The sequence below is a fragment of the Ascaphus truei genome, chromosome 2 (assembly GCF_040206685.1).
Source record: "Ascaphus truei isolate aAscTru1 chromosome 2, aAscTru1.hap1, whole genome shotgun sequence".
In the NCBI taxonomy this organism is placed as follows: domain Eukaryota; kingdom Metazoa; phylum Chordata; class Amphibia; order Anura; family Ascaphidae; genus Ascaphus; species Ascaphus truei.
The window spans coordinates 350,579,099-350,598,689 of NC_134484.1; the positions used below are offsets into that span (position 1 = coordinate 350,579,099).

At 41.9% G+C, this 19,591-nt stretch overlaps 1 protein-coding gene across 3 annotated transcripts in view; it reads left to right on the forward strand.

Moving 5' to 3' along the window:
- The window catches only part of TAX1BP1 (Tax1 binding protein 1), a 100,320-nt gene that overhangs the window by 23,577 nt on the left and 57,152 nt on the right, over positions 1 to 19,591 (forward strand). For all 3 annotated transcript variants that reach the window (XM_075586848.1, XM_075586849.1, XM_075586847.1), the window contains 2 exons: positions 9,914 to 10,016; positions 13,117 to 13,304. In XM_075586848.1, the coding sequence (XP_075442963.1) occupies positions 9,914 to 10,016; positions 13,117 to 13,304 (291 nt within the window). The remainder of the gene's footprint in view (positions 1 to 9,913; positions 10,017 to 13,116; positions 13,305 to 19,591) is intronic.

Consider the following 19,591-nt stretch of genomic DNA (forward strand, 5'->3'; position numbering starts at 1 on the left):
CATTTTAAAATGGGAATTCATGGAATGTATTATAAAATATATGTAATCCAGGTGTCCCACATTAAAAAGCAAATATTGCAACCCATAACTAAATATTTTTTTTTTTAAACATACTGCAGTGAAACCTAAATACTGGAATCTTTGGAGTTGAGAGAAAATGGCTGTTACCTACATACAGCTGGCAATTTTCAAGGGCTATATCCAACTACAATGGTTGTGTACTGCTATGTATCAGGTGTCCTATACCTATGCTTGCTTGCTTAGTGAGACAAAACAATAAATAACAACCTATCAGTGTTTGAGCTTTCTTGTAATGATTCAAATACCCTTGAAGTAGAAATGTGACTTATTTGTGTCCTGTAAAAATGCACCATATCTCCGGAAGGACATAAATGGGAGATTGTTAGGGGGGGTAAAAAAAATGGATACTAAAATAGTGCATGATCTACTCTACAGCATAAGGCTAAGATTAAAGTGCGGGCTTGAGCGTGCGCATGACGGATCGCACGCCTGTCGCTCAAGCGATTTCGACACATACTGTTTCAGGCGATGGGGAGGCGTGGCCATGACGTCACAAAGCTGGTTCGCTGTGAATTGGCTGAACCGCTCATGTGACGCGGCAGTCGCTTGAAAAGACACATTTTTTTGTCTTCTCAAAATGCAGTCGGGCCAATGCGCTCCGTCGTGCGCGTGCACTAGGGGAGGCCTCTAAGGGATCTTGCAATTTGTACTTGGCGTAGAGAAGGGGTGCGCAAACGTACCTTAATGCGCCCCCCCCTGTCTCCTCTCCCCTCCAGCTGGTGCCCCCCCTGCACGGCTCCTGCGTTAAAATGACGTCTCAGGGTCATGTGACGTCACATTGCCATGATAACGTGACCCCACGGCGTCATTTGACGCCAGTTGCCACAGAGACTGGAACCAAGGTAAGTAAAAAGTTAGAGGCCTCGCGCGATCCCTGGCATTTATTTTAAATGCCTTTGAGGAAGCGCTGGCCTCTGTAATAGCCGCACCCCCCCAGAAAATCCCGCACCCCTGGCTTAGAGGATAGTAGGTACATCTGAAGTGCATGGTTTTTACATGCGTTTATAGCCTTCGGCAAATGTGTGTACATTTTCTCACTGTTCATATGTGATTAATCCAGTGAAAACGCATTGCACTATTTTTGGTTTTTATTTTTCTCGTATTTTCTCGTATACCCAAAATAACCACAACATATTTACTTAATAGATATTTATACATATATATTTAGGCACTGTACTGTGTATGATTTTCACTGGATGTGCTAAAACTGAGCTTTGTCTGTGTTTTATGTGCTGTCTCTGGTTTTAAATTTTATTTTTCTCGGTCACTTGCATTTTGCGCTCCCCTGAATTTTGAAGAAAACGACAGCTTTGAAAAACAAGAACCGTTCTTAAGATATATATTTTTTTTTAAATTGATTTTAGAGCGCTGATTTCCTTATAAAGGGTTTCAAAAAAGTACAGGAGAGGAGCATATTTCAAAGAAAGAGATGGGCTAGAACAAGAGGTCCTCTCTGAAACGGGAGGGTGGCAGGCTGAGAAGAAATGTGACATGGCAGATAGAGGCTTATACAATATGGGAATACAAACATGCTTAACCAATGATGGCCTCATGCATGTACTTCATAAACCAACAACAAATCTAGCCGTAGATTCCAGGATTGACCAACAACCTTTTTACTAGCGTTTAGGTAAAGATTGTAACAAGTCTCAAGTATTGAAATACCATGGAAACATTACAAGTTTACACTGTATTTATAGATGCTTATACTTGTCTGATTTATTTTTAAAGGTGCCAATCACCTACATTAATCATTCTACTGTCATTAGTTCACTTTGGTCCTCAGACACTGCCCCGTCAGCTATAATATTCTAACTACACGGCCAACTTCTGAAGCACAGTTAATTTTTTATTTGTGGCTAGTTCACCAGCGGTATCTGCTGTGGGTTCTGGGGTTTCCTTGTTTAATTATTTCTCTTTTCAGATGCATGTGGTTACTTGGTGACTAACATGCCTACTCATACTATAATCATGAGAAAAAGTCAGCACATATCAATGTCCTGAAGTAAATGAGGCGATCGTAATGCCAGTCAATGTCAGTCATGCCCCAAATCAAAGTCTCTTAAAGGTCACATTGAACTGTATTAATTTACAACTAAAAATAAGTCTTGTTAAATGATTGAGATAAGGAATATAAGTATTACACAGTAGCACTAATGTGTATGAAGTCCAAATATATAAACTGTTCAGAGCCATATGTGTTGGCGATCATATATTTTATTCTGAATTACATTTCTGCTCGACTGATCTCCAACACACAAGCTTGTTGGTTCCCTTTGTAGCCGCCAGTACCAAAAAAGCTGTTTCTTTGTCAGGAAAGGCTCCGATATCACATCAAGTTCTTCGACATGATGATAGACTCTTTTGAATAGAGATCATATATTCTCCATACTTGTATTCATGGATGCACCTCGAGTTACAGAACTGTGTGTGTGTATCTGCTGGTTTAGTCGCATTTCTTATAGGAGCAGTTCCTCCTGCTTGTGTGTTTACAAATAAATACATGGGTATGATGCCGGGGTTCTCTATCCCTGAACCGCATTAAGTTCAGCTCCGGGGATGCCATGGTTCCCGAGATACTAGGGAAAGTACTGGCGGTAGCGTCCCCTCCAGGGTATACAAACTGGATGTTTTAAATCGCCAGTTTAACACACAAGATTTAAATACCAGGAAGTAACTGGTCGTAATGCCTTTTTTTGTGACAGGGAGAAGGATCGGCTTAGTGAGTAAAGACACTGACTATAATGACACTGAATTTGAATCAGGGGTGGCTGGTTCAAGTCCTGGTGTCTGCTCCTTGTGACCTTGGTCAAGTCACTTTATCTCCCTGTGCCTCAGGCATCGAACACTTAGATTGTAAGCTCATGTGGACAGGGTCTGTGTCGGTAAAATTCCTGTGCTGCGTAGTGCGCACTATACTGTAATTGTGAAGCCCTTTGATTTCCATTGGGAGAAAAGTGCTATATGAAATAAATATTAACTTATCTTCCCCAGGATGGAGCAAGGCTCGCCTTGGTCCTTTTAATTCTTGCATTTGCGATTTATATCTTTCAAAGTGCAAAGCAAATGATACAAAATAACAGAGAAGGTTACCTACAATTTGTATTTGCAATGGCATATTTTAAATGGTGCTGATGATTCCAATTATTTATGTATCATTATCCTTATGCTGTTGTATATATTTTTAAAGAATTTTTTTTTCTCCATGTACAGTAGGGCCCCGCTTCTCGGCGATGCGCCAACACGGGGGAACTGAGAAGGGGCCACCATGTCTGCGCATGTGCAGAGCAGGGACGGCCGAGTTTGTGCATGCGCAGAAGGGTATGAGACGCCGAAAATCACCTATTGCGATTTTCGCTTTGCGTCGGCGCTATTGAACGGAACCCGCTGTATGAGCGGGGCCCTACTGTAAACGTTTAGCCCTCAGGAAGTTAGTGGACTGCAGGACCCGATGAAAAGGCATGGCATTTTCTGTTTGGTTTCAATGATTCCATTTGGCAGTCTCTTTTGTTCTCAAAACTACCTGCATTTTGAATATAGTTTGTGGTTTTTCTTTGTTTTGCCTTTAGACTTTTCTGTCTCTGTGGCGTGACTTGTCTTTTTTTGTTTGTAGTGACCACATTTGTGCCATGTCTAATGTCATTCCTGCCTCCGCTGTGTTAATGGCCATTGATCATACAAATGTTAATTCCAATAGAAATTCAATTTATAGTCATCTAGTTGTGCGTAGACTTCAGCACTGAATAGAATGATGTAAAATGAGCTATGTATTGTGGATGTATGTGTTAGCAACACTATTTTTCTGAGGTGGTCATAAAGATCATTATGGAGAATACCCTGCAACTTCCATAATAGATCTTTCCCAAGTGCTTTGCTAATTAAGTTGAATTGGTTGCATTAACAACTCATAGGTTTATGATCTGGCAGACGTTGCTGTTAGATCAACATTTCCTTGTTTGTGGCCGTGTATGGAAATGTATATATATATAGTGGTGCAAATTTGTTCTGCACATGCTGCTTTAAATATTTTTTCCTATACTGCTACCTGATGACTAATGCTAGGCTATTTAAACAGTACAGGTACAATGAATGAATGGGGAAGGAAGACCGAGAAGGTCATTTGTTGACTCAGTAAAAACAGCCCCTGTAAAAATAAACAAAATTTTCTGCCTTACGTTCAATAATGCATTGTTCTAGGACCACCCAGGACCCTTTGTTTCCTAGAGCAGGGCGGTCCTGATTCTAAAGACTAAAACGCCAATGTTTTTACCAGTGCTTTGGGCCATTTGTTCTTATGTGGGCTACACTGGGAATATGAAGCAAACATACGGCAATATTACTAAGCTTCTCCATGTGAAACCCGCCTCTGTGCAATTGTTCCAAGTTCTTATTTGCCTTCCCCTTCCCTTTTAATGACCATTCTCATTGATTTCCCCCAGTGTCTAGTTGGACTCATAACTGTCAGAAGCAATCCCCACAGGTCCATCAATTAGACGGGAACCGTGCCCTGGAGCAGGCACTTTAATTGTCCTGCCCAACTACTACTCAGGTCAGTCGGCCAGCAAAGTTTATACATAATTTTACTTTATATTTGCAATCTACTGTTTAATATATGTTGTACAGGGAGATGATCTGTGTGTCTTTGGACAGGTTAAGAAAGGAGTTTAACCGCATCCGTGCCTGACCTGCAGGACATTTCAGAGAAATACATTGCAGGCCTCTCTGGCAGCAAAGGGGTTAAGCAGACCATGTTTAACAAGTGAGATGGTCCCCACCTTCACATATGGATAGCTATGGTTGCAAAGCTCACTTGTTAAACATGGTCTGCTTAACCCCTTTGCTGCCAGAGAGGCCTGCAATGTATTTCTCTGAAATGTCCTGCAGGTCAGGCACGGATGCGGTTAAACTCGTTTCTTAACCTGTCCAAAGATACACAGATCATCTCCCTGTACAACATATATTAAACAGTAGATTGCAAATATAAAGTAAAATTATGTATAAACTTTGCTGGCCGACTGTTACGATTGTGCTCGCCACAAACCGGGACCGGACCGCGGGGCTGAGGTGGGGTTATATAATCACCGACCTTAGTCCACGCAGACTGATCTGGAGTGCGCAGTTCGTAGTCGTACATCGCAGGGTCAGGATTGGAGAAGGCAGCATCGTCGTTATTCAAGCAGGAGTTCGGCAACAGGTAGTCAGGAGTTCCCCGCTTCAGCTTCGGAGCGTGAGCGGCCCCTGCGCGAGGAGCGGGCTCGGCCCATGACGCCGGTCTCAGCAGGGGGAGACAGCAGGCTGGCCGAAGTACACCGCGGGGCAGCATCGGGGGAAACAAACGCTTCAGCACAGAAGTCCAAAGCAGGCCTCTGCTTGGAGATTAGCAGCAGGCCTCAGGAAACGAAGGGTAACCACTGCTAGGGGAGAATGCAGCAGGTACCAGTGCTGGCTAAACAACGCTTGAGCACAGGAGTCAGGAACAGGCCTCTGCGTGGAACTAGCAGCAGGCCTCCGGATACTCAGGAACTAGAGATGAGAACTGGAGAGGTTAGTACACAAGGAGACAGGCCTGGGCGGCTTGTGGCAGAGACAGTAACGTCCAGAGAAGGATTATGCTCGGCTCTGATTCAGAGCCAAAGCCCAACATATAAAGGGCGGAGATGCAATCACAGGGGGAGGGTGTGTGAGTATTCCTCCAATGATGGAGCACAGGGCAGAAGCTGCAATGAGAGGCAGCACATGTGCCATTGATTGCCAGAGGAAGCCTTTGTAACTGCAGAGGTCTGCAAGGCTAGAATCAAAGCCAGGAGCGGATTCCTTACACCGACTGACCTGAGTAGTAGTTGGGGCAGGACAATTAAAGTGCCTCCGCCAGGGCACGGTTCCCATCTAATTGATGGACCTGTGGGGATTGCTTCTGACAGTTATTAGGAGTCCAACTAGACACTGGGGGAAATCAATGAGAATGGTCATTAAAAGGGAAGGGGAAGGCAAATAAGAACTTGGAACAATTGCACAGAGGCGGGTTTCAAATGGAGAAGCTTAGTAATATTGCCGTATGTTTGCTTCATATTCCCACAGTGTAGCCCACATAAGAACAAATGGCCCAAAGCACTGGAAAAAACATTGGTGTTTTGGAAACAGAGTCCGGGGTGGTCCTAAAACAATGCATTATTGAACATTGTGTGTGTATGTGTAGATACACCGCATGCTCCATAGTACAGATCTATTTAATATAAACAACATTGGGTGTCGCAGAAAGATGCTTTTTGTAACACTGGGTGACCCGCAAGGACCCTCTAGTGTTTCCTTATCATATGTTTACTGTTTTGTGCTGACTGATTATACTTGGTTATGAATGCAGGTGAGATCTCGCTTTGTTCATTTTGGATTAATGGCACTACAGTATGTCAACTGCTCTAGAGGAAAGGGAGTCTTGCAGTATTTCGTTTTGACCTGGGAGTCATTATTTCAGCAGACGTAAAAGTACTGTAGGCAAACAATGTAACAGCAATGCGGAAAGCCAGCAGGATGTTAGGTTTTATAGGGAGGGGTGTTGACAGCGGGAACAGGTATGGTGATGCCATTTTAAAGATCTTTGGTGAGACCTCACCTAGAGTACGCTTCAATTCTAGAGACCACATCTCCAGAAGGACATAAATAAATTGGAGATTACAGTATGCAAAAAAGGGCTGCTAAAATGGTACGTGATCTACAGCATAAAATGTATCGGGGAGCTCGAAGAACCTTAATATGTGCAGCTTGGAAGATAGAAAGGGGTGTGGGTGTGATTGAAACTTTGACATTCATAGTTTCTGTAAAGTACAGGAGGGGAGCACATTTCAGAAAAAGTGAAGAGTTGGAACGAGGTCCTTCTCTGAAGCTGGAGTGTGGCAGGCTAGACCTACTCTATAATAGATTATCTATTCACAACCAAAAATATTCTCTAGGCCTCGTCGCATGCAGATATAGGTCCTATCACATGGTCAGACCACGCGCCAATTGATCTCACTCACCCTCCCTCCCTTTGTCAAAAATGATACATTTTGTTGGAGATTGAACAACTCCCTTTTGAATCACCCTGATGTAGAAAGCAAAAGCATTAAAATAGTTTTTCTATATTAACAGAGACTCTGCTTCCTCCCCGGCAATGCTCTGGGAAGCCCATAAGGCCACGATCAGGGGAGATTTCATTTCCATTGCATCCCACAAGAAAAAAGCCAAACGAAAAATATAGCAAGAACTAACCGATAAATTACACACCTAGAGCAACTACATAAAACTAATCCAACAAAGAAACTGTACAAAGCCATGGTCGGGGCTAGATTAGAACTAAAACAAATTCAATTGGAAGACTTGGAGAAAGCTCTGAAATGGACCAGTCAAAGATATATTATGACAAGAGAAATAAGGCGGATAAACTACTTGCTAATAAGCTGAGGGGGGTACAAGTGAGATCACAAATAACTGCAATCAAAGATAAAAAGGGCAATATTGTATACAATGAGAAGAGAATCGCACAGGAATACACTAAATTCTATTCAAAATGATATAACCTGAATTCCTCTAAGGGTACTTCACAGCCGCAAAAAACTCAGACTATAATTAAGTATTTAGAAAATTGTAATCTCCCCCAATTGACTGAGGGGGAATCCGGAGTCTTAAACGGAAAGATTACTCGGACTGAACTAGCGGAAGCAATCAGATAAGGGGGGCTCTGGGTGTCTCAGATATCTTAAAGTATTTCCAAGCCGCTCAATTATGACAAGTGGTGATATGGAATGCCGTTTCAGCACATTATTGCTGGTTGGCTATTGAATCTCAGTACGCCAGAACGTCTTCTCTACAAATGTCACTGTGGGCCCCGGAAAAAAAAGATCTACAGGCGAAATTGTTTGAGCTGGATCCAATGAGGTGCACATGGGAAATATGGAATAAATTAAAGAGCAAATTCAAATTTATATCAACCATCTCACAACTTATCCCACAACTTATCCCACTTTTTAATAATCCAGGTTTTCCCCCAGGATGTCATACTAAACAATTTGACCAATTCAAAGAGAAAAGCATTAAGACAATTGCCGACTTATTACATAAGGGGACATTTCTTAGTTTCCAGGAGCTACAAACCAAATACGAGACTCCAGAATTCTCTATGTTTAAATACTTACTTACAGATTCGGCATTATCTGCAAAAAATCTCCCCGACATTAGAATGTCGTCCTCTCTCAAATTTTGAAGCACCGTGTAAAAGAGGTACCTATCAAAAAGGCCTGATCCCACAAATATATACAGGTATGGAATCCGCAGTGGATTCGCCCGATCATAATTAAATTCTCAAATGGGCGGCTGATCTGAACGTAGAAATTGATAGAGATATTTGGGAGTTTGCCGCAGAGACTTCTATCTGAGTATAGAAGATAGAGAATATCTAGAGAATATTTACAAAACCCTATTTCATTGGTATCTTACACCAAGTCGACTGAAGCAGATGTACCCGGCAGCATCAGACTTGAGCTGGAGGGCTGTGGGCAGAGAGGTGACATGGTTCACATTTGGTGGTCAAGTCCAGAGATTCAGAAATATTGGGCCGTTATCCAAACTATCATTAAAGATGTAACAGACCTCTCTATTCCTGTGGAGCCATTGACTTTTCTCCTGGCAAAACCAGTTGAAGATATAAGCCGGCCCTTGAGACGACTAGTGTCATTTATTCTAACGGCTGCTAGGAGCGCCGTAGTGGCGTCCTGGAAGAAAGTAGCACCCTCTCAAGGCGAACTGTAGAAAGAATAACAACCAAGGTTATGCTAATGGAGAAAATGACAGCCTTCCTCAAACATTCAACCGACAAATTCCATAAAACATGGGGCCCATGGCTGGAAATCAATTAATTAATTAGTTGTAATATGCCAAAAATGAAATAATAAATATTTAAAACAGATGTCTGGGGCGTTGCAGGGGGGAGGGAAGGAATCCATCTCCCCTGTTCCCCTTTTTACCTCCACCCATTCCCTCTCCCCCCTCTAGTCCCTCCTTGTTCCTCTCGTTTCTTTCTTTTGACGTTCCCTTTCTCTGCCTCTTTCTTCCCCCAACAGTGTGTGTGTGTGTGTGTGTGTGTGTGTGTGTGTTTAAATAAATAAATTATTTAATTTAAATAAATTATTTAATTTATTTAATTTATTTAATTAATTAATTTATTTAAATTAATTTATTTAAATTAAATAAATTAAAATCCAACGTCCTTAATGGACCTTCCTCAGGGGCGTGCTGGAGAACAATGACTGAAAAATATTTATACCCTCAACCAAAACCCAGTGCAGACAATTAGAGGCAGCTAATTGTAATTAAAAAGATCACACGGCTCCTGGAGGCATCGTCATAGCTGTGCGTCGGCTAGCTTCACCCAGTAAGAGCTGATCCCTCAACGTGAACCGAAATAGGCCGGATTTAAGGTCTAAATTATCTGCAACTTAAGTATAACCAGAGTAGTTGTGCTTTTCTAAGAATGTTTTGAATTTTTACTTAAATATACTACTATTCAGTAAAGGATGATGTTTATACGTTCATATTGTTGGATATATTATGTCTATTATTTGTACTATGTGGAAAACTAATAAAAACTATCTGGGGGGGAAAAAAAAGCGGCTTCCTCAGCACCCAGTAGTTAACATTCATGGTCATTTTCTGCCATTACCAACATTGCAGTCCCATGGTGCAGTTACAGTGTTAACATTTATTCCCGTGTCTTGTGGCCTGTTTTTGTATTGATACACTAGCTTTCCCCCCCGCCCCCCTGCATTATTTGACATTATTCCCTTTGTTCATATTTTTTAAGGTTGGTTGGAGCACTGCTCGGGACTACTATACCTTTCTATGGTCCCCCATGCCAGAAAATTATGTGGAGGATTCAACTTGTGATTGTGTGCTCTCCTTTCAAGGTGAGTAAATGAGCCTGCTTCCTCTGGTACTGGCTTTGGTCCAGGTTTCAACCTACAGTAATGTATTGTTTTGTAACATCATTTATTCTTTCAGATTAAATTATACATATACTTCAATTCATTCTTTCTTCCATTTTTTAAATGGTTTTTAACTTCTTTTAAAGAGGCAATCCAAGCATCTAAAAAAAAACCACACACGTGTGTGTATATACCGGTGTGTGTGTGTGTGTGTGTGTGTGTGTGTGTGTGTGTGTGTGTGTGTGTGTGTGTGTGTGTGTATATATATATATATATATATATATATATATATATATATATATATATATATATATATATATAATTTTTGTTTTAATATATGTGGCTTTTGATTGACGGCTAAGGTAATTCGTTTTCAATCAATTGGTTCTCCCATGATTTGATCAGCAAAATCCGGTTTCCCAGGGTTCACTTAATGGCTGCCTTTCAGTTTTCAATTAATTCTTCAGTCAGTGTAACTCGGCAGCTACAATGTATCCTTATATTACTAAGGTAACATTATCTATTGTTACAGTTTGCAGCTCAAACTGCTGGGAATATTGGCAACAAATTATCACAAACAGGAAAGTGTTATAAATATCTTGCACCTATGATAGGGGTAAAGCCATAGGCCAAAAATGCACCTGTTTTAGATCAATGAAAAAAATGGATTTTACCGGCATATACTTCATCTGCAATGCAGGTTGTTCAGCTTAACTACCTTGTATGTGTGTTAGTCCATAGACCACACTTTTCTCAACTCTCAGGACCCCCTAGTTCCAGAGACATTCACTTTTAATTTGCCAGTAGAATTAACAATAAAATCAAAAGTGTCACAGGGTCATCCAATATTGAAGTCAGCGAATTTGATTTCCCAAAAGAAAAACACTGCCCTCTTATCCTCCCCAGCTTTCGTTAGGAATAAAAGAATAATATGTTAAATTCCTGCTTTATTTTAAATAGAAGGTTTTTTTTGTCTATAAGAATTCATGGGCTGCATGATGTAAACTAAAACTCCATCTGCTAGATCCATGATCCAGGTCTGTTTCCTTTGCAAAGCAGTTCCATTAAAATGACTTTGCTAGTCGGACATGAATCCAGCTGCATTTCTGAACCAAAAAATGGCAGTTCTGATGTGAACTTATTAACCTGCACTGGAGACTAAGGCCACATGGTCCAGAATTGTGATTATATGCAGGGGTACTGGTGAATGTCCATGTACAAATGTGGTGTTTCTGAAGTCCCCCAGGCTAAACCATTTAAATTTACAAACCTGATACACTGTGATGGAAAAAGTGCAGTTTTTCTTTTTGTATATATAACAGCTTCTTGATTGCTCAGACTGTTTGGGCATATTGTATGTTTTTACAATACAGGGGGACAAATATGTGTTTCTAAAGAGCTTTACTGCTCCCCAGAATAAATGTTTTGGTTTAATACAATCCAAAGTACCTGGTTACTTTAAAGCAGAAATTCCTCCATTTTGGAATTTCTTATATTTTGTCATAATCTGAGCCTGGAGGTAAACGGTGCTATGCCTAGCTCCGCGGTCCCCTGGTTCATAAGATATTCGCTTTTTTTATTTGCTGGTAAAAATCAAAGCCTGTGCATGTCATCCAATTGGAAGCTGCAATGCTGTGCCCTAATGACTGTGTGAGTGAGGCTTGGATGGGAGAGAAACACTGGCACATAGAAAGGTAACATGGGAGTCCCCCGGAGCTAAGCATAGCACAGTTCAGCACCAAAGGCCTCCCGGTTCTGACTTTTTAATAATACCCCAAAAATATTTGACTACTTTTTGTTATGTGGGATTCTATGTTACTGTGATCAGTCAAATATGTTCCTTGTTCATGAGTACTTTAAATCTTTTATATTTGTGTACCCACTCCTCCGCTGCTCTTAAACCCCCCCCCCCCCCAAAAAAAAAACAATCTTCTATACGTTCAGTGTGTTTTTACAAATGCTTTTCTAGGCGTTCTAGTTATTTCACGTAGCTTAACAGTTAAAGTTGCTTACATAAAAATGAACAGTGTAAAGGAGTCTGTCTCTAAATTATATGGGCTCTAGGCAAGCATCTTGGCCAACCAAATATAGCTTTCAGTTCAGCCAGAATATGTCTAAGCATTATTAGTCATTTGTATTATTCTGTGGTCTTTGGTAGGCACTTTTCTTGTTTCTGGTATTCCGGTATTTATAGTGTGTAAAACTGCACCGGCTCGGCTATAGAAGTGGTATTGAATTCAGTGCTAGAATGTAGTGCAACTCCTAATGCTAGGAATGCATCCACACCAGGAAACAATTCAAATTCATTTGCCCCAAGGTGCCTTATGCCAAACATGACCATACTGCTCCAGAGAGATTTGTGGTCATCAGTTAAAAAACTGTGTGTATTTTAGTAAAGTCCTGGTTTCTTCTGCTGAGAGACTTGGGAAATCCGGTAGTGTGGACTGCCCGTAATACAATGTTGTTTCCTTAGGGTTCCTGGCCAATCACTTGTGGGTTACAGTAATATTTAAAAAAAAATAATAATAATCTTTTTGTTCTAAAACTGAAACAAAGGATACATTAAAAAAGTGATTCCCATCTAGGGACCATCAAGTCCTGCTTTCATGACGTACTCCGAATGCCTCTTTTCTCCTTCCTTTTACTGTCCTTAATATTACAGCATTAATATTCTAGCAAACGGTTCAGTTTCCCACTCTAATACAAAAATCAGTGCATGCAATCTACACACGGTTTGGTATATAACTTTTTAGGGGGCGATTGTTGGCAAGCACTTGAATGGAGTAAAGGGACTCCTCTTCCTTAATGTTACTTTTATGTCTAAAGCACTTATTCCCATGCTCTGTTATTTATATTATCTGTTACTTATTTGATTACCACGTGTATTACTACTGTGAAGCGCTATGTATTTTAATGGCGCTATATAAATAAAGACATACAATACAATACAATACAATAACTAGGTTAAGATTCATGTTCTGTTTATATGCATTATGAAGTCTGATCTGTAGACTGTAGTGTATTGTATATATAAGAGGAATATTTATAAAATGCAGCTAACATTTGATTTTATGTTTCTTAGGATACTATTTGCCTAATGATGATGGTGAATTTTACCAGTTTTGCTATGTGACACATAAGGGAGAAATCCGTGGAGCAAGCACCCCTTTCCAATTTCGGGCCTCTTCTCCTGTAGATGAGCTTTTAACCATGGAAGATGAAGGGCATTCAGACATGTTGGTGGTGACCACTAAAGCCGGCCTTCTTGAGGTATTCAACAGCATATTAGATAGGAGCCCATATGCATTACTGAAGCAGCCTCCCAGTGCTGGAGAAGAGATCAACCCCAATCAAATAAATGGGACTAAAACTTTCTCCAGCACAGGGTAGTGGGTTCACAGAATATTGAATAGAAACATGTTAAATGTGTTCCAATTACAATTTATGGTGACTCCACACTTTAAAGCAGCAATACATTCAAAATCCTATGTATTTTTAAAAAACTTTAATCAGTTGTGTAGTATTAGATGATATTTACAGATTTGTTTTTTTTCTCCTATTTTGCCGCCTCCTCCTCCCCATCTCTTTTTTTTTTATTTTTTTTTTATTAATTTTTTTTAAATGCACTTTTTAACAAAATGTCACGTATTGATCTTCCTTGGGTTGCTATAGCAATCACTTGGTGACAGAGTACTTCCTCTTTTGAAATAGACGGCCATAGTGTGAACCTGCATGCATATTTTTTTTGTCTCAAAAAAGAGTGAGGGTATGTCCTGTGTATGTATGTATGTATGTGTGTATATGTATATATAGATAGATAGATATAGAAATATATATATATATATATATATATATATATATATATATAGATCTCTATATCTATATCTATCCTGTATATTAAGGATGCCATTAGTAATGAGTGGTAACATCTAGATAAGAGATGTTATACCACAAAACCCTTTGAGAAGATGTATCCCTTTTCTAATCAGGATACTAAGCAGTCAGATAGTCCACCCAAGGTGAATCTGGCCATTGCTAGAATTGCAAGACAAACCACAATTCCTCTGGAGGAGGAGTCCTTCCAGGATGGCATGGATAGAAAAATGGAGGATGCACTTGCCAAACAGTACTCTAGTATTGTATCAGCCTTAAAACCCATGGTATCCATGGCGTGTTTGGCTTGTACCATGAAGATATGGGTGGCTCATATTTCATATAGAGAAATATCTAAAAGCTGGTGTTAGTAGACAGAGGGTCCTTAAGGATTGTGTATTGTTAGGCAGTGGAATTTGTACAATGATTCATTGAACGTCATTAGACTTACCGTATGGCCACATCCACAGTTCTAGTGTTCTCAACTAGAAGATCCTTTTGGTTGCGATTATGGGCTACTGGCGACTTTTCTAGGAATAGCCTGGTGTCTCTTCCTTTTACAGGTGACACAGTTTGGAGAGGAACTGGATGCTATTAGTTCCTAGGTTTCATGGAGGCAGAGGGATTTTTCTACCTCCGGTTAAGAGGTTCAAGAGGTTTTCGTCCAGATAGGCATTTTTTTGGGGGGGATGTCAGCGCTTTCAGACCTAGAGGAGTATATCCCAGGCATGACTTTCAGAGTGGTGGAAGGAACAAGCCTGGCACCAGCCGATCCTTTCCTAGGAATCCTGCTTTCTGGAGATCAGCAGGTGCCGTCCCCGAGATTGTCATCAGTAGGAGGAAGAATCTCTTTTCAGGGATCAGTGGACAAACATCACAATGGGTGTGGGCTGTTACAGAGCGGCTAAGCGTTGGAATTTGACGAAATTCCTCAAAGAGACCATTTTTATTTCAAGACCTCCCAGGCACAAGACAAGAGGCTGGCTTTGTAAACTATTCACAAAATGTACCAACAGTTATTCAGCTGGTTCCAATTTTTGATTTCTTCCAATCTTTTTATGGTCTCCAAGGTTTTGGGTGGATTCTGTCCTATGCTAGATCTGAAGTTCGTCAACCAATTTTTGAAGGTCAGGCACTTCAAAATGGAATCCCTAAGGTCCATATGCCATACTCTTTTTTTTGGCCGGAGATGTCCTAGCATCATTTAGTTTAAAAGACCTGTACCTGCATATTCCTATTAGACCATTATATCATACCGTCAGATATATGATATTCTGCATAATGATGAGGCATTATCCGTGTGCTGAATTTCCTTTCGGGCTAGCCATCGCTCCAAGGACATTCGCCATGGCCCTAGCAGTTATTGCCCATCTCTGAAAACTGGGCATTTACATTTGTCCATATCTGGACGATCTTTTAATTCGAGCTCATTCTTTTCCAAGATTTAAACAAGATTTAATGTGAAAACTGTTGTACAACACCTCTGAAGTTATGAGTGGATCATGAATATGAAGACCTCACTGTCCCCTTCAATGAGATTGAGGTTTTTGTGAATGCAGTGAGACACAAATGGGGGCAAGGTGGTCTTACCCCAGGAACTTTTCCTATGGTTACTATTATGTCTGAAACGTTTATTCCCGTTGTGTGTGATATTATTATTGTCTCCTGTATTGCTGCTCTGAAGTGCTATATACATGGATGGCGCTATATAAATAAAGATATACATACAATGCAACTGAAGTGACTTACCTGAACAAACAGGCTGGTACACAGCATTAAGGGAAGTGTCAAAGATTCTGTCCTGGCCAGAAAATGTTGTACCAGACATAAGCTCTACTTCTTGATAAAGTGCAATCGCACACGAAACGTGTAGGAGGGTGGCTACACCTCCGTTTTTTCTAATATAGATACAATAAAGTAATCTCTCTTGGCTGTGCACCATATTCTTGTTTTTGTTTCTCCCAATCTAATCATTGGCAGCACGCCCAAATAGGAGGCACAGGACAGGGGTACATCAGAAATATTTCTATATGCAGTATATAGTGTGTCTCATATTACAATAGTGGTCCAGGGAAAATCCCAATGATGTCTTGAGGGGTGGGTTTATGCCCACTAGCTCATACCTTCAGGGTTACTGTGTCTCTTCATGGCCCTTCCTATATTCCTTGAGATCTCACACTCACTGATTCTGTTAATATATACTACTAGTCTCATGTCCTGTGTCTCAGTTTATGCGTGATAATATATTGAGTGCATTCACACGTTGATCCAGCACTTGAGCCCTTATACCACTACAAATTGTTTTTGCATAAGCTCTACATTATGCTGGATAATCGAATATTTCTGCGGATTTTTGAAGTCGTCACAGGTTGCACCCAGGAGAGAGGTGTCTTTGAAAACAGAAGTGTTAAATTAAGTGATCTACAGATTTGGGGGGGGGGGGGGGAGAAGAGGGGTTTCCTGTAATAGACCTTATGGCGACAAGGGAAAACTATGAAGCTGCCGGTTTGAGGCATTGTCAATGCAGTGGAACTTCCCACTTGTATACTTGCCCATAATTCAGAGAGTTCTGGCAAAAATCAGGAGAAAGTAGAGGCTGTCGTCATAGCCCCATTTTGGCCAAGGCGGCTGTGGTTTGCGGACTTACTGACCATATCCATAGAGGCTCCATGGAAACTACATCTCCTATCGGATCTTCTTTGCCTTGACAGCATCAAGAGTGAGAAGTGTTATTTAAAGAGCAAAGGTTTGTCAGATCAGGTGGTTCAGACTAGGCCCTGTGCCAGGAAACAATCAACATACAATGTATACCATCGGGTATGGAACGGTTTTTACAATTGGTGTATTTCACAAGGCCTGTATTCAGTGGAAGCTAGGTCTCCTGGTGTGCTGGAATTTTTGCAGAGTGTATATGACAAAGGCTTTGGCCTTAATTCTCAAGGTTCATGTTACAGCCTTTTTTTTTTTTTCTTCGATACCCCTATAGCTAATGAAAAGGATGTTTTTTCGTTTTCTCAAAGCAGTAGAGAAAGTGAGGCCTGGTGCCTGCCTGGGACTTTAAACATTGTTCTGGAAGCATTATCCCTGCTCCATTTGAACCTATGCTTCAGCTTTCAGATAAATGGCTTACTCTCAAGGCGGTATTCTTCGCAGCTATTACCTGAGCCAGAAGAATTGGGGAGCTGTGGACTTTATCTTGTAAAGCACCATATTTTAGGATCCACCAGGATAAGATCGTTATGCAGCCAGTACCTCTGTTCCGCCCTAACGTAATCTCATATGAACCAGGATTTCATTGTCCCTTTCTGTCCAAAGCCCAAAGGAAAAAAGGCCGAGCATCTCCATTGCTTAGATGTGGTTAGAACCGTATCTCCATTATGTTGAATCACAGGACTGGTTTGTTTGTACTGTTCTTTGGGAACAGAAGAGGTTGCCCTGCTTTAGGTCTGGGTCCCGCTGCATATGGCGGCGCGCGCGTCACTCACCAGACGTGTTCCTCCCGAGCTGGCCCCAGTCCCTCCTCTCTGCAAGGATCGCTGCGCACTGTGACGCGTCAGCCAGCAGGGGATACAAGAGGATCGTGATCCCAAGCGGCGAAGCGTCACGTGGTGCGGCAGGGTGCCAATGAGATGGGGAGGAGGGGAGCTGTCTCGAGCTACGGGATTTTGTGTGGTTCGAAATCTGCACTGTCCTCTGTGCAGCATGGCAACATTCCCCCCCTCCCTGCCTCACCTCCCTCCGGTGCCCGTTTCAGGCTGCGTGAGCTGGGGAGGTTGCGGCCAGCTCTGGCTGCTGAGCTAGTCTCCCAGGGGAGGAGAGGGGGGTGGGGGGAGTGGAGGGAGAGAAGCAACATGCACTTTTAACGAGCCTCTTTCTTTTCTCACGTGTGTGGGAGAGAGAAATCTCATGCTTAAATACACACAGTCACCAGGGCTCAAATAATTAAAACCATCCATACACACCATATCATTTTCAGAGCGACAGGTAGGAGACACACCGGGTATATATTTGGCAAGCACAAAATATAGCCCTATTCACTGCCGGAGATGCTTTGAAAAGAAATAAGGACATGCAGAGCAAGGTGTTGCTGGTTTCCCTGGCATCATAGGGGTTAATATAAATCCATGTCCCATGCCATCCTGCATGAAGCAACAAGGCATAGGGGTTTCCATGTGTGTGCCTGTGTGTAATGGTCCCGCCCCCCACATCATAACACCCCGCCCACCTGACCCGTTTTAGTCACGCCCCCCCGCTCCAGCTCCCTCTCCCTACAGACCGCATATAGCGGTCAAGTGCCTCTCCACGCGCCGCCTATCTGCAGTGCGGGCGCGTGGTCTGAGGCAGCGGGGCCTTAGCCTTAGTCTCTTCCATTGCTAGATTGATTAAGCTATGTAGCCAGCAGGCCTATAAGGATAAATACCTGGATTGTCCTGTAGTGGTTGACTCATTCTACAAGGGCCTTAGCAATATCATGGACTGACCAAGCGCTCGCCTCACAGAGAATATATGCAAGGCAGCTACGAGATCTTCTCGGAACACATTTATTCAGCATTCTAAATTGGATGTTTCAGCTCCCCCCGCCCCCCCTGCGGGAGGTTAGATTTGAAGGAATGTTCTGCAAGCAAGCCAGATACTTCCCACTCTAAATAAGGGACTGCTTTGGGACATCCCCATCGTGTGCACTGTCATGGGGCACGATAAAGGAATACATTTCTTATGGTCCTTTTTCTTTTTTCAAGTCCCTCCATGACAGTGCACAATTTTACGTCTGGAATAGATTGTCTGTGCTTTGTGATGTAATAGAGTTTGTGGAAAGACTATGCAGCTTGGCTAAATGTATGACTGGGGAACATAGGAGAAAGGAGCCTTGTAAAGTTTGGCGTAAGGCGGTCCTACCCCACTGTACGAGGGGTATATATAATAATTATTATTAATTTATTTATTTTTTAAAGGCAACAATCCTATCAAACTAGTCATTTAAAAAAAATTGTCTTATTGGAACTTGAGGTCGCTCAGAGCAGAACCACTTCATCCTCATCACTGAGGATTCCAAGCTTCACCTGGTGAACAAAGTAGCCTCTTCCATTGCTGCTATGACAGCACTCCCCTCACTGACTGGTTAGCCACCGGTGATGTGGGAAGCATTCATTTTAATTAATCCATGTGAATACTGGTTGCCATATTAAACTGCCAGAGTGGAAAGTGATACCTCAGGAGTGCAGTTACAGAATATAGAAGAGACAGCATAATTACAATATGCAATAGAAAAGAAAATGCACTGTTCTTTTTATTTTTTTCATTTGAGAAGTGATTTTGGTAGCTACTCTTCCCCCGCTCCCCCCCCCCTCCCAATCGCAACAAGTGGTTCTTTGTCCTGCTTTCTGCATTCTGTGCACTGCATTACCTTAAGCAGGGGCGCACAAACTTTCTTTTCTGTGCTCCCCCTGCCTCCTCTCCTCTGTTATGCGCCCCCCTCCTTACCTCGCGCGGCATCAAATGATGCCACTGGGTCATGTGACGTCAGGGGACCCGCAGCGTCATTTGATGCATGTGACGTTGCCATGGACACGAATCCTGACGCCGGCAGAGTGAAGGTAAATTTAGAGTTGCAGAGGCCTCACGCGATCCCCCGGCATTTAATTTAAATGCCTTGGGGAAGAGCGCGAGGCCTCTGCAACACCGCG